The 24,903-nt window shown below is 39.9% G+C and overlaps 1 protein-coding gene across 1 annotated transcript; it reads left to right on the top strand.

Moving 5' to 3' along the window:
- Window positions 1-636: 636 nt before the first annotated feature.
- Window positions 637-24,698, top strand: LOC148970494 (uncharacterized). The gene is made up of 18 exons (XM_089125008.1): window positions 637-2,415; window positions 3,031-3,699; window positions 4,624-5,438; window positions 6,360-6,709; window positions 7,451-9,622; window positions 9,665-10,065; window positions 10,375-10,933; window positions 11,195-11,461; window positions 12,113-12,439; window positions 14,024-16,563; window positions 16,894-17,251; window positions 17,513-17,780; window positions 17,928-18,271; window positions 19,532-22,080; window positions 22,402-23,024; window positions 23,172-24,256; window positions 24,299-24,381; window positions 24,687-24,698. The coding sequence occupies exons 1-18, from the start codon at window positions 637-639 to the stop codon at window positions 24,696-24,698; spliced, it is 15,201 nt and encodes a 5,066-aa protein (XP_088981134.1).
- The last annotated feature ends 205 nt before the right edge of the window (window positions 24,699-24,903 follow it).

A 24,903-nucleotide genomic window follows, 5' to 3' on the forward strand; every position in this document is an offset into this window, starting at 1 on the left:
TTTTTTCTTCAAGTGAATGCAATAGGCCTCCGTAATATATAGTAATGTTAGTCAATACAAAAAATATCTTGAAACACTAAGATTAAGAAAGACAAAAAATGTGTAAAAAAAATGCATGCAGGACAAAAAGTTAATGGAAATAATATTTAAATCTTGCATTTAAACATTAAAGGCCCTGTTTAATAATACAATTAACAAATGAAAGAATATATAAACTTTTCATGAATACGACCTTGATACAACCACAACTAAAAGTCAGTTCAAGTTGAGTAAATTCAAGTAAAAATACATCCTGATCTCAAATAACATCTAGAAAAATTATGTCAGAATCTAGTTCATGTGCCAAATAATTCTCTTGAATTAGTTAAAAATGAATAAATAACTACAGAAATTTTAACCAGGCAAAAATACACAAACAACAAAAATCAACATTTACAACTGCTTCATCCAACAGGTACCTCTCCAGCTTCTACAACAGAAAGTACATCAGAACTGACTTCATCTACAACAGAAATATCTTCAGCTAGTGTAGGACAATCAACAAGCCAGCAGACACAAACCTCTACAGATACTTCCAGCACAGAAACTGAATCAACAACGACAGTTTACTCAACATTTACAACATCTATGTCCCCTATGAGCACAACCACAATAGAATCATCTACAGGTGAAAGTGGTTCAACACTGGAAACTACAATATCCACAACAGGTACCTCTCCATCTTCACCGTCTTCTACAACAGAAAGTACATCAGAATTGACTTCATCTTCAACAGAAACATCTTCAGCTACAGTAGAACAAACAACAAGCAAGCAGACACAAACCTCTCCAGATACTTCTAGCACAGAAACTGAACCTACAACGACAGTTTACTCAACATTTACAACATCTATGTCCCCTATGAGCACAACCACTTTAGAATCATCTACAGGTGAAAGTGGTTCAACACTGGAAACTACAATATCCACAACAGGTACCTCTCCATCTTCTACAACAGAAAGTACATCAGAATTGACTTCATCTTCAACAGAAATATCTTCAGCTAGTGTAGGACAATCAACAAGCCAGCTGACACAAACCTCTCCAGATACTTCTAGCAGAGAAACTGAATCAACAACGACAGTTTACTCAACATTTACAACATCTATGTCCCCTATGAGCACAACCACAATAGAATCATCTACAGGTGAAAGTGGTTCAACACTGGAAACTACAATATCCACAACAGGTACCTCTCCATCTTCACCATCTTCTACAACAGAAAGTACATCAGAACTGACTTCATCTACAACAGAAATATCTTCAGCTAGTGTAGGACAATCAACAAGCCAGCAGACACAAACCTCTCCAGATACTTCTAGCACAGAAACTGAATCCACAACGACAGTTTACTCAACATTTACAACAGCAATGTCCCCTATGAGCACAACCACAACAGAATCATCTACAGGTGAAAGTGGTTCAACACTGGAAACTACAATATCCACAACAGGTACCTCTCCATCTTCTACAACAGAAAGTACATCAGAATTGACTTCATCTTCAACAGAAATATCTTCAGCTACAGTAGAACAAACAACAAGCCAGCAGACACAAACCTCTCCAGATACTTCTAGCACAGAAACTGAACCTACAACGACAGTTTACTCGACATTTACAACAGCAATGTCCCCTATGAGCACAACCACAATAGAATCATCTACAGGTGAAAGTGGTTCAACACTGGAAACTACAATATCCACAACAGGTACCTCTCCATCTTCTACAACAGAAAGTACATCAGAATTGACTTCATCTTCAACAGAAATATCTTCAGCTACAGTAGAACAAACAACAAGCCAGCAGACACAAACCTCTCCAGATACTTCTAGCAGAGAAACTGAATCAACAACGACAGTTTACTCAACATTTACAACATCTATGTCCCCTATGAGCACAACCACAATAGAATCATCTACAGGTGAAAGTGGTTCAACACTGGAAACTACAATATCCACAACAGGTACCTCTCCATCTTCACCATCTTCTACAACAGAAAGTACATCAGAACTGACTTCGTCTACAACAGAAATATCTTCAGCTAGTGTAGGACAATCAACAAGCCAGCAGACACAAACCTCTACAGATACTTCTAGCACAGAAACTGAATCCACAACAACAGTTTACTCAACATTTACAACATCTATGTCCCCTATGAGCACAACCACAATAGAATCATCTACAGGTGAAAGTGGTTCAACACTGGAAACTACAATATCCACAACAGGTACCTCTCCATCTTCACCGTCTTCTACAACAGAAAGTACATCAGATTTGACTTCATCTTCAACAGAAATATCTTCAGCTACAGTAGAACAAACAACAAGCCAGATGACACAAACCTCTACAGACACTTCTAGCACAGAAACTGAATCCACAACGACAGTTTACTCAACATTTACAACAGCAATGTCCCCTATGAGCACAACCACTTTAGAATCATCTACAGGTGAAAGTGGTTCAACACTGGAAACTACAATATCCACAACAGGTACCTCTCCATCTTCTCCAACAGAAAGTACATCAGAACTGACTTCATCTACAACAGAAATATTTTCAGCTAGTGTAGGACAATCAACAAGCCAGCTGACACAAACCTCTCCAGATACTTCTAGCAGAGAAACTGAATCAACAACGACAGTTTACTCAACATTTACAACATCTATGTCCCCTATGAGCACAACCACAATAGAATCATCTACAGGTGAAAGTGGTTCAACACTGGAAACTACAATATCCACAACAGGTACCTCTCCATCTTCTACAACAGAAAGTACATCAGAATTGACTTCACCTTCAACAGAAATATCTTCAGCTAGTGTAGGACAATCAACAAGCCAGCTGACACAAACCTCTACAGATACTTCCAGCACAGAAACTGAATTTACAACGACAGTTTACTCAACATTTACAACATCTATGTCCCCTATAAGCACAACCACAATAGAATCATCTACAGGTGAAAGTGGTTCAACACTAGAAACTACAATATCCACAACAGGTACCTCTCCATCTTCACAGTCTTCTACAACAGAAAGTACATCAGAATTGACTTCATCTTCAACAGAAATATCTTCAGCTACAGTAGAACAAACAACAAGCCAGCAGACACAAACCTCTCAATATACTTCTAGCACAGAAACTGAATCTACAACGACAGTTTACTCAACATTTACAACATCTATGTCCCCTATAAGCACAACCACAATAGAATCATCTACAGGTGAAAGTGGTTCAACACTGGAAACTACAATATCCACAACAGGTACCTCTCCATCTTCACCATCTTCTACAACAGAAAATACATCAGAATTGACTTCATCTTCAACAGAAATATCTTCAGTTACAGTAGAACAAACAACAAGCCAGCAGACACAAACCTCTCCAGATACTTCTAGCACAGAAACTGAACCTACAACGACAGTTTACTCGACATTTACAACATCTATGTCCCCTATGAGCACAACCACTTTAGAATCATCTACAGGTGAAAGTGGTTCAACACTGGGAACTACAATATCCACAACAGGTACCTCTCCATCTTCTACAACAGAAAGTACATCAGAATTGACTTCATCTTCAACAGAAATATCTTCAGCTACAGTAGAACAAACAACAAGCCAGCAGACACAAACCTCTCCAGATACTTCTAGCACAGAAACTGAACCTACAACGACAGTTTACTCGACATTTACAACATCTATGTCCCCTATGAGCACAACCACAATAGAACCATCTACAGGTGAAAGTGGTTCAACACTGGAAACTACAATATCCACAACAGGTACCTCTCCATCTTCACCATCTTCTACAACAGAAAGTACATCAGAATTGACTTCATCTTCAACAGAAATATCTTCAGCTACAGTAGAACAATCAACAAGCCAGCAGACACAAACCTCTACAGATACTTCCAGCACAGAAACTGAATTTACAACGACAGTTTACTCAACATTTACAACATCTATGTCCCCTATAAGCACAACCACAATAGAATCATCTACAGGTGAAAGTGGTTCAACACTGGAAACTACAATATCCACAACAGGTACCTCTCCATCTTCACCATCTTCTACAACAGAAAGTACATCAGAATTGACTTTGTCTACAACAGAAATATCTTCAGCTAGTGTAGGACAATCAACAAGCCAGCAGACACAAACCTCTACAGATGCTTCTAGCACAGAAACTGAATCCACAACGACAGTTTACTCAACATTTACAACAGCAATGTCCCCTATGAGCACAACCACAATAGAATCATCTACAGGTGAAAGTGGTTCAACACTGGAAACTACAATATCCACAACAGGTACCTCTCCATCTTCACCATCTTCTACAACAGAAAGTACATCAGAACTGACTTTGTCTACAACAGAAATATCTTCAGCTAGTGTAGGACAATCAACAAGCCAGCAGACACAAACCTCTACAGATACTTCCAGCACAGAAACTGAATTTACAACGACAGTTTACTCAACATTTACAACATCTATGTCCCCTATGAGCACAACCACAATAGAATCATCTACAGGTGAAAGTGGTTCAACACTGGAAACTACAATATCCACAACAGGTACCTCTACATCTTCACCATCTTCTACAACAGAAAGTACATCAGAATTGACTTCATCTTCAACAGAAATATCTTCAGCTACAGTAGAACAAACAACAAGCCAGCTGACACAAACCTCTCCAGATACTTCTAGCACAGAAACTGAACCTACAACGACAGCTTACTCAACATTTACAACATCTATGTCCCCTATGAGCACAACCACTTTAGAATCATCTACAGGTGAAAGTGGTTCAACACTGGGAACTACAATATCCACAACAGGTACCTCTCCATCTTCACCATCTTCTACAACAGAAAGTACATCAGAACTGACTTCGTCTACAACAGAAATATCTTCAGCTAGTGTAGGACAATCAACAAGCCAGCAGACACAAACCTCTACAGATACTTCTAGCACAGAAACTGAATCCACAACGACAGTTTACTCAACATTTACAACAGCAATGTCCCCTATGAGCACAACCACTTTAGAATCATCTACAGGTGAAAGTGGTTCAACACTGGAAACTACAATATCCACAACAGGTACCTCTCCATCTTCACCGTCTTCTACAACAGAAAGTACATCAGATTTGACTTCATCTTCAACAGAAATATCTTCAGCTACAGTAGAACAAACAACAAGCCAGATGACACAAACCTCTACAGACACTTCTAGCACAGAAACTGAATCCACAACGACAGTTTACTCAACATTTACAACAGCAATGTCCCCTATGAGCACAACCACTTTAGAATCATCTACAGGTGAAAGTGGTTCAACACTGGAAACTACAATATCCACAACAGGTACCTCTCCATCTTCTACAACAGAAAGTACATCAGAACTGACTTCATCTACAACAGAAATATCTTCAGCTAGTGTAGGACAATCAACAAGCCAGCTGACACAAACCTCTACAGACACTTCTAGCACAGACACTGAATCCACAACGACAGTTTACTCAACATTTACAACAGCAATGTCCCCTATGAGCACAACCACTTTAGAATCATCTACAGGTGAAAGTGGTTCAACACTGGAAACTACAATATCCACAACAGGTACCTCTCCATCTTCACCATCTTCTACAACAGAAAGTACATCAGAACTGACTTCGTCTACAACAGAAATATCTTCAGCTAGTGTAGGACAATCAACAAGCCAGCAGACACAAACCTCTACAGACACTTCTAGCACAGACACTGAATCCACAACGACAGTTTACTCAACATTTACAACAGCAATGTCCCCTATGAGCACAACCACTGTAGAATCATCTACAGGTGAAAGTGGTTCAACACTGGAAACTACAATATCCACAACAGGTACCTCTCCATCTTCACCATCTTCTACAACAGAAAGTACATCAGAACTGACTTCGTCTACAACAGAAATATCTTCAGCTAGTGTAGGACAATCAACAAGCCAGCAGACACAAACCTCTACAGATACTTCCAGCACAGAAACTGAATTTACAACGACAGTTTACTCAACATTTACAACATCTATGTCCCCTATGAGCACAACCACAATAGAATCATCTACAGGTGAAAGTGGTTCAACACTGGAAACTACAATATCCACAACAGGTACCTCTCCATCTTCTACAACAGAAAATACATCAGAATTGACTTCATCTTCAACAGAAATATCTTCAGCTACAGTAGAACAATCAACAAGCCAGCTGACACAAACCTCTCCAGATACTTCTAGCACAGAAACTGAACCTACAACGACAGCTTACTCGACATTTACAACATCTATGTCCCCTATGAGCACAACCACAATAGAATCATCTACAGGTGAAAGTGGTTCAACACTGGAAACTACAATATCCACAACAGGTACCTCTCCATCTTCACCGTCTTCTACAACAGAAAGTACATCAGAATTGACTTCATCTTCAACAGAAATATCTTCAGCTACAGTAGAACAAACAACAAGCCAGCAGACACAAACCTCTCCAGATACTTCTAGCACAGAAACTGAACCTACAACGACAGTTTACTCGACATTTACAACAGCAATGTCCCCTATGAGCACAACCACTTTAGAATCATCTACAGGTGAAAGTGGTTCAACACTGGAAACTACAATATCCACAACAGGTACCTCTCCATCTTCACCATCTTCTACAACAGAAAGTACATCAGAACTGACTTCATCTACAACAGAAATATTTTCAGCTAGTGTAGGACAATCAACAAGCCAGCTGACACAAACCTCTCCAGATACTTCTAGCAGAGAAACTGAATCAACAACGACAGTTTACTCAACATTTACAACATCTATGTCCCCTATGAGCACAACCACAATAGAATCATCTACAGGTGAAAGTGGTTCAACACTGGAAACTACAATATCCACAACAGGTACCTCTCCATCTTCTACAACAGAAAGTACATCAGAATTGACTTCACCTTCAACAGAAATATCTTCAGCTAGTGTAGGACAATCAACAAGCCAGCTGACACAAACCTCTACAGATACTTCCAGCACAGAAACTGAATTTACAACGACAGTTTACTCAACATTTACAACATCTATGTCCCCTATAAGCACAACCACAATAGAATCATCTACAGGTGAAAGTGGTTCAACACTAGAAACTACAATATCCACAACAGGTACCTCTCCATCTTCACAGTCTTCTACAACAGAAAGTACATCAGAATTGACTTCATCTTCAACAGAAATATCTTCAGCTACAGTAGAACAAACAACAAGCCAGCAGACACAAACCTCTCAATATACTTCTAGCACAGAAACTGAATCTACAACGACAGTTTACTCAACATTTACAACATCTATGTCCCCTATAAGCACAACCACAATAGAATCATCTACAGGTGAAAGTGGTTCAACACTGGAAACTACAATATCCACAACAGGTACCTCTCCATCTTCACCATCTTCTACAACAGAAAATACATCAGAATTGACTTCATCTTCAACAGAAATATCTTCAGTTACAGTAGAACAAACAACAAGCCAGCAGACACAAACCTCTCCAGATACTTCTAGCACAGAAACTGAACCTACAACGACAGTTTACTCGACATTTACAACATCTATGTCCCCTATGAGCACAACCACTTTAGAATCATCTACAGGTGAAAGTGGTTCAACACTGGGAACTACAATATCCACAACAGGTACCTCTCCATCTTCTACAACAGAAAGTACATCAGAATTGACTTCATCTTCAACAGAAATATCTTCAGCTACAGTAGAACAAACAACAAGCCAGCAGACACAAACCTCTCCAGATACTTCTAGCACAGAAACTGAACCTACAACGACAGTTTACTCGACATTTACAACATCTATGTCCCCTATGAGCACAACCACAATAGAACCATCTACAGGTGAAAGTGGTTCAACACTGGAAACTACAATATCCACAACAGGTACCTCTCCATCTTCACCATCTTCTACAACAGAAAGTACATCAGAATTGACTTCATCTTCAACAGAAATATCTTCAGCTACAGTAGAACAATCAACAAGCCAGCAGACACAAACCTCTACAGATACTTCCAGCACAGAAACTGAATTTACAACGACAGTTTACTCAACATTTACAACATCTATGTCCCCTATAAGCACAACCACAATAGAATCATCTACAGGTGAAAGTGGTTCAACACTGGAAACTACAATATCCACAACAGGTACCTCTCCATCTTCACCATCTTCTACAACAGAAAGTACATCAGAATTGACTTTGTCTACAACAGAAATATCTTCAGCTAGTGTAGGACAATCAACAAGCCAGCAGACACAAACCTCTACAGATGCTTCTAGCACAGAAACTGAATCCACAACGACAGTTTACTCAACATTTACAACAGCAATGTCCCCTATGAGCACAACCACAATAGAATCATCTACAGGTGAAAGTGGTTCAACACTGGAAACTACAATATCCACAACAGGTACCTCTCCATCTTCACCATCTTCTACAACAGAAAGTACATCAGAACTGACTTTGTCTACAACAGAAATATCTTCAGCTAGTGTAGGACAATCAACAAGCCAGCAGACACAAACCTCTACAGATACTTCCAGCACAGAAACTGAATTTACAACGACAGTTTACTCAACATTTACAACATCTATGTCCCCTATGAGCACAACCACAATAGAATCATCTACAGGTGAAAGTGGTTCAACACTGGAAACTACAATATCCACAACAGGTACCTCTACATCTTCACCATCTTCTACAACAGAAAGTACATCAGAATTGACTTCATCTTCAACAGAAATATCTTCAGCTACAGTAGAACAAACAACAAGCCAGCTGACACAAACCTCTCCAGATACTTCTAGCACAGAAACTGAACCTACAACGACAGCTTACTCAACATTTACAACATCTATGTCCCCTATGAGCACAACCACTTTAGAATCATCTACAGGTGAAAGTGGTTCAACACTGGGAACTACAATATCCACAACAGGTACCTCTCCATCTTCACCATCTTCTACAACAGAAAGTACATCAGAACTGACTTCGTCTACAACAGAAATATCTTCAGCTAGTGTAGGACAATCAACAAGCCAGCAGACACAAACCTCTACAGATACTTCTAGCACAGAAACTGAATCCACAACGACAGTTTACTCAACATTTACAACAGCAATGTCCCCTATGAGCACAACCACTTTAGAATCATCTACAGGTGAAAGTGGTTCAACACTGGAAACTACAATATCCACAACAGGTACCTCTCCATCTTCACCGTCTTCTACAACAGAAAGTACATCAGATTTGACTTCATCTTCAACAGAAATATCTTCAGCTACAGTAGAACAAACAACAAGCCAGATGACACAAACCTCTACAGACACTTCTAGCACAGAAACTGAATCCACAACGACAGTTTACTCAACATTTACAACAGCAATGTCCCCTATGAGCACAACCACTTTAGAATCATCTACAGGTGAAAGTGGTTCAACACTGGAAACTACAATATCCACAACAGGTACCTCTCCATCTTCTACAACAGAAAGTACATCAGAACTGACTTCATCTACAACAGAAATATCTTCAGCTAGTGTAGGACAATCAACAAGCCAGCTGACACAAACCTCTACAGACACTTCTAGCACAGACACTGAATCCACAACGACAGTTTACTCAACATTTACAACAGCAATGTCCCCTATGAGCACAACCACTTTAGAATCATCTACAGGTGAAAGTGGTTCAACACTGGAAACTACAATATCCACAACAGGTACCTCTCCATCTTCACCATCTTCTACAACAGAAAGTACATCAGAACTGACTTCGTCTACAACAGAAATATCTTCAGCTAGTGTAGGACAATCAACAAGCCAGCAGACACAAACCTCTACAGACACTTCTAGCACAGACACTGAATCCACAACGACAGTTTACTCAACATTTACAACAGCAATGTCCCCTATGAGCACAACCACTGTAGAATCATCTACAGGTGAAAGTGGTTCAACACTGGAAACTACAATATCCACAACAGGTACCTCTCCATCTTCACCATCTTCTACAACAGAAAGTACATCAGAACTGACTTCGTCTACAACAGAAATATCTTCAGCTAGTGTAGGACAATCAACAAGCCAGCAGACACAAACCTCTACAGATACTTCCAGCACAGAAACTGAATTTACAACGACAGTTTACTCAACATTTACAACATCTATGTCCCCTATGAGCACAACCACAATAGAATCATCTACAGGTGAAAGTGGTTCAACACTGGAAACTACAATATCCACAACAGGTACCTCTCCATCTTCTACAACAGAAAATACATCAGAATTGACTTCATCTTCAACAGAAATATCTTCAGCTACAGTAGAACAATCAACAAGCCAGCTGACACAAACCTCTCCAGATACTTCTAGCACAGAAACTGAACCTACAACGACAGCTTACTCGACATTTACAACATCTATGTCCCCTATGAGCACAACCACAATAGAATCATCTACAGGTGAAAGTGGTTCAACACTGGAAACTACAATATCCACAACAGGTACCTCTCCATCTTCACCATCTTCTACAACAGAAAGTACATCAGAACTGACTTCATCTACAACAGAAATATTTTCAGCTAGTGTAGGACAATCAACAAGCCAGCTGACACAAACCTCTCCAGATACTTCTAGCAGAGAAACTGAATCAACAACGACAGTTTACTCAACATTTACAACATCTATGTCCCCTATGAGCACAACCACAATAGAATCATCTACAGGTGAAAGTGGTTCAACACTGGAAACTACAATATCCACAACAGGTACCTCTCCATCTTCACCATCTTCTACAACAGAAAGTACATCAGAACTGACTTCATCTACAACAGAAATATCTTCAGCTAGTGTAGGACAATCAACAAGCCAGCTGACACAAACCTCTCCAGATACTTCTAGCAGAGAAACTGAATCAACAACGACAGTTTACTCAACATTTACAACATCTATGTCCCCTATGAGCACAACCACAATAGAATTATCTACAGGTGAAAGTGGTTCAACACTGGAAACTACAATATCCACAGCAGGTACCTCTCCATCTTCACCATCTTCTACAACAGAAAGTACATCAGAACTGACTTCATCTACAACAGAAATATTTTCAGCTAGTGTAGGACAATCAACAAGCCAGCAGACACAAACCTCTCCAGATACTTCTAGCAGAGAAACTGAATCAACAACGACAGTTTACTCAACATTTACAACATCTATGTCCCCTATGAGCACAACCACTTTAGAATCATCTACAGGTGAAAGTGGTTCAACACTGGAAACTACAATATCCACAACAGGTACCTCTCCATCTTCACCATCTTCTACAACAGAAAGTACATCAGAACTGACTTCATCTACAACAGAAATATTTTCAGCTAGTGTAGGACAATCAACAAGCCAGCAGACACAAACCTCTCCAGATACTTCTAGCAGAGAAACTGAATCAACAACGACAGTTTACTCAACATTTACAACATCTATGTCCCCTATGAGCACAACCACAATAGAATCATCTACAGGTGAAAGTGGTTCAACACTGGAAACTACAATATCCACAACAGGTACCTCTCCATCTTCACCATCTTCTACAACAGAAAGTACATCAGAACTGACTTCGTCTACAACAGAAATATCTTCAGCTAGTGTAGGACAGTCAACAAGCCAGCTGACACAAACCTCTACAGACACTTCTAGCACAGACACTGAATCCACAACGACAGTTTACTCAACATTTACAACATCTATGTCCCCTATAAGCACAACCACAATAGAATCATCTACAGGTGAAAGTGGTTCAACACTGGAAACTACAATATCCACAACAGGTACCTCTCCATCTTCACAGTCTTCTACAACAGAAAGTACATCAGAACTGACTTCGTCTACAACAGAAATATCTTCAGCTAGTGTAGGACAATCAACAAGCCAGCAGACACAAACCTCTACAGATACTTCCAGCACAGAAACTGAATTTACAACGACAGCTTACTCAACATTTACAACATCTATGTCCCCTATGAGCACAACCACTTTAGAATCATCTACAGGTGAAAGTGGTTCAACACTGGGAACTACAATATCCACAACAGGTACCTCTCCATCTTCACCATCTTCTACAACAGAAAGTACATCAGAATTGACTTCATCTTCAACAGAAATATCTTCAGTTACAGTAGAACAAACAACAAGCCAGCAGACACAAACCTCTCCAGATACTTCTAGCACAGAAACTGAACCTACAACGACAGTTTACTCGACATTTACAACATCTATGTCCCCTATGAGCACAACCACAATAGAATCATCTACAGGTGAAAGTGGTTCAACACTGGAAACTAAAATATCCACAACAGGTACCTCTCCATCTTCACCATCTTCTACAACAGAAAGTACATCAGAACTGACTTCATCTACAACAGAAATATCTTCAGCTAGTGTAGGACAATCAACAAGCCAGCAGACACAAACCTCTACAGATGCTTCTAGCACAGAAACTGAATCCACAACGACAGTTTACTCAACATTTACAACAGCAATGTCCCCTATGAGCACAACCACTTTAGAATCATCTACAGGTGAAAGTGGCTCAACACTGGAAACTACAATATCCACAACAGGTACCTCTCCATCTTCACCGTCTTCTACAACAGAAAGTACATCAGAATTGACTTCATCTTCAACAGAAATATCTTCAGCTACAGTAGAACAAACAACAAGCCAGATGACACAAACCTCTACAGATACTTCTAGCACAGAAACTGAATCCACAACGACAGTTTACTCAACATTTACAACAGCAATGTCCCCTATGAGCACAACCACTTTAGAATCATCTACAGGTGAAAGTGGTTCAACACTGGAAACTACAATATCCACAACAGGTACCTCTCCATCTTCACCATCTTCTACAACAGAAAGTACATCAGAACTGACTTCATCTACAACAGAAATATTTTCAGCTAGTGTAGGACAATCAACAAGCCAGCTGACACAAACCTCTCCAGATACTTCTAGCAGAGAAACTGAATCAACAACGACAGTTTACTCAACATTTACAACATCTATGTCCCCTATGAGCACAACCACAATAGAATCATCTACAGGTGAAAGTGGTTCAACACTGGAAACTACAATATCCACAACAGGTACCTCTCCATCTTCACCATCTTCTACAACAGAAAGTACATCAGAATTGACTTCATCTTCAACAGAAATATCTTCAGCTACAGTAGAACAAACAACAAGCCAGCAGACACAAACCTCTCCAGATACTTCTAGCACAGAAACTGAACCTACAACGACAGTTTACTCGACATTTACAACATCTATGTCCCCTATGAGCACAACCACAATAGAATCATCTACAGGTGAAAGTGGTTCAACACTGGAAACTACAATATCCACAGCAGGTACCTCTCCATCTTCACCATCTTCTACAACAGAAAGTACATCAGAACTGACTTCATCTACAACAGAAATATCTTCAGCTAGTGTAGGACAATCAACAAGCCAGCAGACACAAACCTCTACAGATGCTTCTAGCACAGAAACTGAATCCACAACGACAGTTTACTCAACATTTACAACAGCAATGTCCCCTATGAGCACAACCACTTTAGAATCATCTACAGGTGAAAGTGGCTCAACACTGGAAACTACAATATCCACAACAGGTACCTCTCCATCTTCACCATCTTCTACAACAGAAAGTACATCAGAACTGACTTTGTCTACAACAGAAATATCTTCAGCTAGTGTAGGACAATCAACAAGCCAGCAGACACAAACCTCTACAGATGCTTCTAGCACAGAAACTGAATCCACAACGACAGTTTACTCAACATTTACAACAGCAATGTCCCCTATGAGCACAACCACTTTAGAATCATCTACAGGTGAAAGTGGTTCAACACTGGAAACTACAATATCCACAACAGGTACCTCTCCATCTTCACCATCTTCTACAACAGAAAGTACATCAGAACTGACTTTGTCTACAACAGAAATATCTTCAGCTAGTGTAGGACAATCAACAAGCCAGCAGACACAAACCTCTACAGATACTTCCAGCACAGAAACTGAATTTACAACGACAGTTTACTCAACATTTACAACATCTATGTCCCCTATGAGCACAACCACAATAGAATCATCTACAGGTGAAAGTGGTTCAACACTGGAAACTACAATATCCACAACAGGTACCTCTCCATCTTCACCATCTTCTACAACAGAAAGTACATCAGAATTGACTTCATCTTCAACAGAAATATCTTCAGCTACAGTAGAACAAACAACAAGCCAGCTGACACAAACCTCTCCAGATACTTCTAGCACAGAAACTGAACCTACAACGACAGCTTACTCAACATTTACAACATCTATGTCCCCTATGAGCACAACCACTTTAGAATCATCTACAGGTGAAAGTGGTTCAACACTGGGAACTACAATATCCACAACAGGTACCTCTCCATCTTCACCATCTTCTACAACAGAAAGTACATCAGAACTGACTTCGTCTACAACAGAAATATCTTCAGCTAGTGTAGGACAATCAACAAGCCAGCAGACACAAACCTCTACAGATACTTCTAGCACAGAAACTGAATCCACAACAACAGTTTACTCAACATTTACAACATCTATGTCCCCTATGAGCACAACCACTTTAGAATCATCTACAGGTGAAAGTGGTTCAACACTGGAAACTACAATATCCACAACAGGTACCTCTCCATCTTCACCGTCTTCTACAACAGAAAGTACATCAGATTTGACTTCATCTTCAACAGAAATATCTTCAGCTACAGTAGAACAAACAACAAGCCAGCTGACACAAACCTCTACAGACACTTCTAGCACAGACACTGAATCCACAACGACAGTTTACTCAACATTTACAACAGCAATGTCCCCTATGAGCACAACCACTTTAGAATCATCTACAGGTGAAAGTGGTTCAACACTGGAAACTACAATATCCACAACAGGTACCTCTCCATCTTCACCATCTTCTACAACAGAAAGTACATCAGAACTGACTTCGTCTACAACAGAAATATCTTCAGCTAGTGTAGGACAAACAACAAGCCAGCAGACACAAACCTCTCAATATACTTCTAGCACAGAAACTGAATCTACAACGACAGTTTACTCAACATTTACAACATCTATGTCCCCTATAAGCACAACCACAATAGAATCATCTACAGGTGAAAGTGGTTTAACACTGGAAACTACAATATCCACAACAGGTACCTCTCCATCTTCACCATCTTCTACAACAGAAAATACATCAGAATTGACTTCATCTTCAACAGAAATATCTTCAGTTACAGTAGAACAAACAACAAGCCAGCAGACACAAACCTCTCCAGATACTTCTAGCAGAGAAACTGAACCTACAACGACAGTTTACTCGACATTTACAACATCTATGTCCCCTATGAGCACAACCACTTTAGAATCATCTACAGGTGAAAGTGGTTCAACACTGGGAACTACAATATCCACAACAGGTACCTCTCCATCTTCTACAACAGAAAGTACATCAGAATTGACTTCATCTTCAACAGAAATATCTTCAGCTACAGTAGAACAAACAACAAGCCAGCAGACACAAACCTCTCCAGATACTTCTAGCACAGAAACTGAACCTACAACGACAGTTTACTCGACATTTACAACATCTATGTCCCCTATGAGCACAACCACAATAGAACCATCTACAGGTGAAAGTGGTTCAACACTGGAAACTACAATATCCACAACAGGTACCTCTCCATCTTCACCATCTTCTACAACAGAAAGTACATCAGAATTGACTTCATCTTCAACAGAAATATCTTCAGCTACAGTAGAACAATCAACAAGCCAGCAGACACAAACCTCTACAGATACTTCCAGCACAGAAACTGAATTTACAACGACAGTTTACTCAACATTTACAACATCTATGTCCCCTATAAGCACAACCACAATAGAATCATCTACAGGTGAAAGTGGTTCAACACTGGAAACTACAATATCCACAACAGGTACCTCTCCATCTTCACCATCTTCTACAACAGAAAGTACATCAGAATTGACTTCATCTTCAACAGAAATATCTTCAGTTACAGTAGAACAAACAACAAGCCAGCTGACACAAACCTCTCCAGATACTTCTAGCACAGAAACTGAACCTACAACGACAGTTTACTCGACATTTACAACATCTATGTCCCCTATGAGCACAACCACTTTAGAATCATCTACAGGTGAAAGTGGTTCAACACTGGGAACTACAATATCCACAACAGGTACCTCTCCATCTTCTACAACAGAAAGTACATCAGAATTGACTTCATCTTCAACAGAAATATCTTCAGCTACAGTAGAACAAACAACAAGCCAGCAGACACAAACCTCTCCAGATACTTCTAGCACAGAAACTGAACCTACAACGACAGTTTACTCGACATTTACAACATCTATGTCCCCTATGAGCACAACCACAATAGAATCATCTACAGGTGAAAGTGGTTCAACACTGGAAACTACAATATCCACAACAGGTACCTCTCCATCTTCACCATCTTCTACAACAGAAAGTACATCAGAACTGACTTCATCTACAACAGAAATATCTTCAGCTAGTGTAGGACAATCAACAAGCCAGCAGACACAAACCTCTACAGATGCTTCTAGCACAGAAACTGAATCCACAACGACAGTTTACTCAACATTTACAACAGCAATGTCCCCTATGAGCACAACCACTTTAGAATCATCTACAGGTGAAAGTGGCTCAACACTGGAAACTACAATATCCACAAGAGGTACCTCTCCATCTTCACCATCTTCTACAACAGAAAGTACATCAGAACTGACTTTGTCTACAACAGAAATATCTTCAGCTAGTGTAGGACAATCAACAAGCCAGCAGACACAAACCTCTACAGATGCTTCTAGCACAGAAACTGAATCCACAACGACAGTTTACTCAACATTTACAACAGCAATGTCCCCTATGAGCACAACCACTTTAGAATCATCTACAGGTGAAAGTGGTTCAACACTGGAAACTACAATATCCACAACAGGTACCTCTCCATCTTCACCATCTTCTACAACAGAAAGTACATCAGAACTGACTTTGTCTACAACAGAAATATCTTCAGCTAGTGTAGGACAATCAACAAGCCAGCAGACACAAACCTCTACAGATACTTCCAGCACAGAAACTGAATTTACAACGACAGTTTACTCAACATTTACAACATCTATGTCCCCTATGAGCACAACCACAATAGAATCATCTACAGGTGAAAGTGGTTCAACACTGGAAACTACAATATCCACAACAGGTACCTCTACATCTTCACCATCTTCTACAACAGAAAGTACATCAGAATTGACTTCATCTTCAACAGAAATATCTTCAGCTACAGTAGAACAAACAACAAGCCAGCAGACACAAACCTCTCCAGATACTTCTAGCACAGAAACTGAACCTACAACGACAGCTTACTCAACATTTACAACATCTATGTCCCCTATGAGCACAACCACTTTAGAATCATCTACAGGTGAAAGTGGTTCAACACTGGGAACTACAATATCCACAACAGGTACCTCTCCATCTTCACCATCTTCTACAACAGAAAGTACATCAGAACTGACTTCGTCTACAACAGAAATATCTTCAGCTAGTGTAGGACAATCAACAAGCCAGCAGACACAAACCTCTACAGATACTTCTAGCACAGAAACTGAATCCACAACAACAGTTTACTCAACATTTACAACATCTATGTCCCCTATGAGCACAACCACTTTAGAATCATCTACAGGTGAAAGTGGTTCAACACTGGAAACTACAATATCCACAACAGGTACCTCTCCATCTTCATCGTCTTCTACAACAGAAAGTACATCAGATTTGACTTCATCTTCAACAGAAATATCTTCAGCTACAGTAGAACAAACAACAAGCCAGATGACACAAACCTCTACAGACACTTCTAGCACAGAAACTGAATCCACAACGACAGTTTACTCAACATTTACAACAGCAATGTCCCCTATGAGCACAACCACTTTAGAATCATCTACAGGTGAAAGTGGTTCAACACTGGAAACTACAATATCCACAACAGGTACCTCTCCATCTTCTACAACAGAAAGTACATCAGAACTGACTTCATCTACAACAGAAATATCTTCAGCTAGTGTAGGACAATCAACAAGCCAGCTGACACAAACCTCTACAGACACTTCTAGCACAGACACTGAATCCACAACGACAGTTTACTCAACATTTACAACAGCAATGTCCCCTATGAGCACAACCACTGTAGAATCATCTACAGGTGAAAGTGGTTCAACACTGGAAACTACAATATCCACAACAGGTACCTCTCCATCTTCACCATCTTCTACAACAGAAAGTACATCAGAACTGACTTCGTCTACAACAGAAATATCTTCAGCTAGTGTAGGACAATCAACAAGCCAGCAGACACAAACCTCTACAGATACTTCCAGCACAGAAACTGAATTTACAACGACAGTTTACTCAACATTTACAACATCTATGTCCCCTATGAGCACAACCACAATAGAATCATCTACAGGTGAAAGTGGTTCAACACTGGAAACTACAATATCCACAACAGGTACCTCTCCATCTTCTACAACAGAAAATACATCAGAATTGACTTCATCTTCAACAGAAATATCTTCAGCTACAGTAGAACAATCAACAAGCCAGCTGACACAAACCTCTCCAGATACTTCTAGCAGAGAAACTGAATCAACAACGACAGTTTACTCAACATTTACAACATCTATGTCCCCTATGAGCACAACCACAATAGAATCATCTACAGGTGAAAGTGGTTCAACACTGGAAACTACAATATCCACAACAGGTACCTCTCCATCTTCACCATCTTCTACAACAGAAAGTACATCAGAATTGACTTCATCTTCAACAGAAATATCTTCAGCTACAGTAGAACAAACAACAAGCCAGCAGACACAAACCTCTCCAGATACTTCTAGCACAGAAACTGAACCTACAACGACAGTTTACTCGACATTTACAACATCTATGTCCCCTATGAGCACAACCACAATAGAATCATCTACAGGTGAAAGTGGTTCAACACTGGAAACTACAATATCCACAGCAGGTACCTCTCCATCTTCACCATCTTCTACAACAGAAAGTACATCAGAACTGACTTCATCTACAACAGAAATATCTTCAGCTAGTGTAGGACAATCAACAAGCCAGCAGACACAAACCTCTACAGATGCTTCTAGCACAGAAACTGAATCCACAACGACAGTTTACTCAACATTTACAACAGCAATGTCCCCTATGAGCACAACCACTTTAGAATCATCTACAGGTGAAAGTGGCTCAACACTGGAAACTACAATATCCACAACAGGTACCTCTCCATCTTCACCATCTTCTACAACAGAAAGTACATCAGAACTGACTTTGTCTACAACAGAAATATCTTCAGCTAGTGTAGGACAATCAACAAGCCAGCAGACACAAACCTCTACAGATGCTTCTAGCACAGAAACTGAATCCACAACGACAGTTTACTCAACATTTACAACAGCAATGTCCCCTATGAGCACAACCACTTTAGAATCATCTACAGGTGAAAGTGGTTCAACACTGGAAACTACAATATCCACAACAGGTACCTCTCCATCTTCACCATCTTCTACAACAGAAAGTACATCAGAACTGACTTTGTCTACAACAGAAATATCTTCAGCTAGTGTAGGACAATCAACAAGCCAGCAGACACAAACCTCTACAGATACTTCCAGCACAGAAACTGAATTTACAACGACAGTTTACTCAACATTTACAACATCTATGTCCCCTATGAGCACAACCACAATAGAATCATCTACAGGTGAAAGTGGTTCAACACTGGAAACTACAATATCCACAACAGGTACCTCTCCATCTTCACCATCTTCTACAACAGAAAGTACATCAGAATTGACTTCATCTTCAACAGAAATATCTTCAGCTACAGTAGAACAAACAACAAGCCAGCTGACACAAACCTCTCCAGATACTTCTAGCACAGAAACTGAACCTACAACGACAGCTTACTCAACATTTACAACATCTATGTCCCCTATGAGCACAACCACTTTAGAATCATCTACAGGTGAAAGTGGTTCAACACTGGGAACTACAATATCCACAACAGGTACCTCTCCATCTTCACCATCTTCTACAACAGAAAGTACATCAGAACTGACTTCGTCTACAACAGAAATATCTTCAGCTAGTGTAGGACAATCAACAAGCCAGCAGACACAAACCTCTACAGATACTTCTAGCACAGAAACTGAATCCACAACAACAGTTTACTCAACATTTACAACATCTATGTCCCCTATGAGCACAACCACTTTAGAATCATCTACAGGTGAAAGTGGTTCAACACTGGAAACTACAATATCCACAACAGGTACCTCTCCATCTTCACCGTCTTCTACAACAGAAAGTACATCAGATTTGACTTCATCTTCAACAGAAATATCTTCAGCTACAGTAGAACAAACAACAAGCCAGCTGACACAAACCTCTACAGACACTTCTAGCACAGACACTGAATCCACAACGACAGTTTACTCAACATTTACAACAGCAATGTCCCCTATGAGCACAACCACTTTAGAATCATCTACAGGTGAAAGTGGTTCAACACTGGAAACTACAATATCCACAACAGGTACCTCTCCATCTTCACCATCTTCTACAACAGAAAGTACATCAGAACTGACTTCGTCTACAACAGAAATATCTTCAGCTAGTGTAGGACAAACAACAAGCCAGCAGACACAAACCTCTCAATATACTTCTAGCACAGAAACTGAATCTACAACGACAGTTTACTCAACATTTACAACATCTATGTCCCCTATAAGCACAACCACAATAGAATCATCTACAGGTGAAAGTGGTTTAACACTGGAAACTACAATATCCACAACAGGTACCTCTCCATCTTCACCATCTTCTACAACAGAAAATACATCAGAATTGACTTCATCTTCAACAGAAATATCTTCAGTTACAGTAGAACAAACAACAAGCCAGCAGACACAAACCTCTCCAGATACTTCTAGCAGAGAAACTGAACCTACAACGACAGTTTACTCGACATTTACAACATCTATGTCCCCTATGAGCACAACCACTTTAGAATCATCTACAGGTGAAAGTGGTTCAACACTGGGAACTACAATATCCACAACAGGTACCTCTCCATCTTCTACAACAGAAAGTACATCAGAATTGACTTCATCTTCAACAGAAATATCTTCAGCTACAGTAGAACAAACAACAAGCCAGCAGACACAAACCTCTCCAGATACTTCTAGCACAGAAACTGAACCTACAACGACAGTTTACTCGACATTTACAACATCTATGTCCCCTATGAGCACAACCACAATAGAACCATCTACAGGTGAAAGTGGTTCAACACTGGAAACTACAATATCCACAACAGGTACCTCTCCATCTTCACCATCTTCTACAACAGAAAGTACATCAGAATTGACTTCATCTTCAACAGAAATATCTTCAGCTACAGTAGAACAATCAACAAGCCAGCAGACACAAACCTCTACAGATACTTCCAGCACAGAAACTGAATTTACAACGACAGTTTACTCAACATTTACAACATCTATGTCCCCTATAAGCACAACCACAATAGAATCATCTACAGGTGAAAGTGGTTCAACACTGGAAACTACAATATCCACAACAGGTACCTCTCCATCTTCACCATCTTCTACAACAGAAAGTACATCAGAATTGACTTCATCTTCAACAGAAATATCTTCAGTTACAGTAGAACAAACAACAAGCCAGCTGACACAAACCTCTCCAGATACTTCTAGCACAGAAACTGAACCTACAACGACAGTTTACTCGACATTTACAACATCTATGTCCCCTATGAGCACAACCACTTTAGAATCATCTACAGGTGAAAGTGGTTCAACACTGGGAACTACAATATCCACAACAGGTACCTCTCCATCTTCTACAACAGAAAGTACATCAGAATTGACTTCATCTTCAACAGAAATATCTTCAGCTACAGTAGAACAAACAACAAGCCAGCAGACACAAACCTCTCCAGATACTTCTAGCACAGAAACTGAACCTACAACGACAGTTTACTCGACATTTACAACATCTATGTCCCCTATGAGCACAACCACAATAGAATCATCTACAGGTGAAAGTGGTTCAACACTGGAAACTACAATATCCACAACAGGTACCTCTCCATCTTCACCATCTTCTACAACAGAAAGTACATCAGAACTGACTTCATCTACAACAGAAATATCTTCAGCTAGTGTAGGACAATCAACAAGCCAGCAGACACAAACCTCTACAGATGCTTCTAGCACAGAAACTGAATCCACAACGACAGTTTACTCAACATTTACAACAGCAATGTCCCCTATGAGCACAACCACTTTAGAATCATCTACAGGTGAAAGTGGCTCAACACTGGAAACTACAATATCCACAAGAGGTACCTCTCCATCTTCACCATCTTCTACAACAGAAAGTACATCAGAACTGACTTTGTCTACAACAGAAATATCTTCAGCTAGTGTAGGACAATCAACAAGCCAGCAGACACAAACCTCTACAGATGCTTCTAGCACAGAAACTGAATCCACAACGACAGTTTACTCAACATTTACAACAGCAATGTCCCCTATGAGCACAACCACTTTAGAATCATCTACAGGTGAAAGTGGTTCAACACTGGAAACTACAATATCCACAACAGGTACCTCTCCATCTTCACCATCTTCTACAACAGAAAGTACATCAGAACTGACTTTGTCTACAACAGAAATATCTTCAGCTAGTGTAGGACAATCAACAAGCCAGCAGACACAAACCTCTACAGATACTTCCAGCACAGAAACTGAATTTACAACGACAGTTTACTCAACATTTACAACATCTATGTCCCCTATGAGCACAACCACAATAGAATCATCTACAGGTGAAAGTGGTTCAACACTGGAAACTACAATATCCACAACAGGTACCTCTACATCTTCACCATCTTCTACAACAGAAAGTACATCAGAATTGACTTCATCTTCAACAGAAATATCTTCAGCTACAGTAGAACAAACAACAAGCCAGCAGACACAAACCTCTCCAGATACTTCTAGCACAGAAACTGAACCTACAACGACAGCTTACTCAACATTTACAACATCTATGTCCCCTATGAGCACAACCACTTTAGAATCATCTACAGGTGAAAGTGGTTCAACACTGGGAACTACAATATCCACAACAGGTACCTCTCCATCTTCACCATCTTCTACAACAGAAAGTACATCAGAACTGACTTCGTCTACAACAGAAATATCTTCAGCTAGTGTAGGACAATCAACAAGCCAGCAGACACAAACCTCTACAGATACTTCTAGCACAGAAACTGAATCCACAACAACAGTTTACTCAACATTTACAACATCTATGTCCCCTATGAGCACAACCACTTTAGAATCATCTACAGGTGAAAGTGGTTCAACACTGGAAACTACAATATCCACAACAGGTACCTCTCCATCTTCATCGTCTTCTACAACAGAAAGTACATCAGATTTGACTTCATCTTCAACAGAAATATCTTCAGCTACAGTAGAACAAACAACAAGCCAGATGACACAAACCTCTACAGACACTTCTAGCACAGAAACTGAATCCACAACGACAGTTTACTCAACATTTACAACAGCAATGTCCCCTATGAGCACAACCACTTTAGAATCATCTACAGGTGAAAGTGGTTCAACACTGGAAACTACAATATCCACAACAGGTACCTCTCCATCTTCTACAACAGAAAGTACATCAGAACTGACTTCATCTACAACAGAAATATCTTCAGCTAGTGTAGGACAATCAACAAGCCAGCTGACACAAACCTCTACAGACACTTCTAGCACAGACACTGAATCCACAACGACAGTTTACTCAACATTTACAACAGCAATGTCCCCTATGAGCACAACCACTGTAGAATCATCTACAGGTGAAAGTGGTTCAACACTGGAAACTACAATATCCACAACAGGTACCTCTCCATCTTCACCATCTTCTACAACAGAAAGTACATCAGAACTGACTTCGTCTACAACAGAAATATCTTCAGCTAGTGTAGGACAATCAACAAGCCAGCAGACACAAACCTCTACAGATACTTCCAGCACAGAAACTGAATTTACAACGACAGTTTACTCAACATTTACAACATCTATGTCCCCTATGAGCACAACCACAATAGAATCATCTACAGGTGAAAGTGGTTCAACACTGGAAACTACAATATCCACAACAGGTACCTCTCCATCTTCTACAACAGAAAATACATCAGAATTGACTTCATCTTCAACAGAAATATCTTCAGCTACAGTAGAACAATCAACAAGCCAGCTGACACAAACCTCTCCAGATACTTCTAGCACAGAAACTGAACCTACAACGACAGCTTACTCGACATTTACAACATCTATGTCCCCTATGAGCACAACCACAATAGAATCATCTACAGGTGAAAGTGGTTCAACACTGGAAACTACAATATCCACAACAGGTACCTCTCCATCTTCACCGTCTTCTACAACAGAAAGTACATCAGAATTGACTTCATCTTCAACAGAAATATCTTCAGCTACAGTA

The sequence above is a fragment of the Pimephales promelas genome, chromosome 21 (assembly GCF_988280905.1).
Source record: "Pimephales promelas chromosome 21, fPimPro1.hap1.1, whole genome shotgun sequence".
Classification (NCBI taxonomy): domain Eukaryota; kingdom Metazoa; phylum Chordata; class Actinopteri; order Cypriniformes; family Leuciscidae; genus Pimephales; species Pimephales promelas.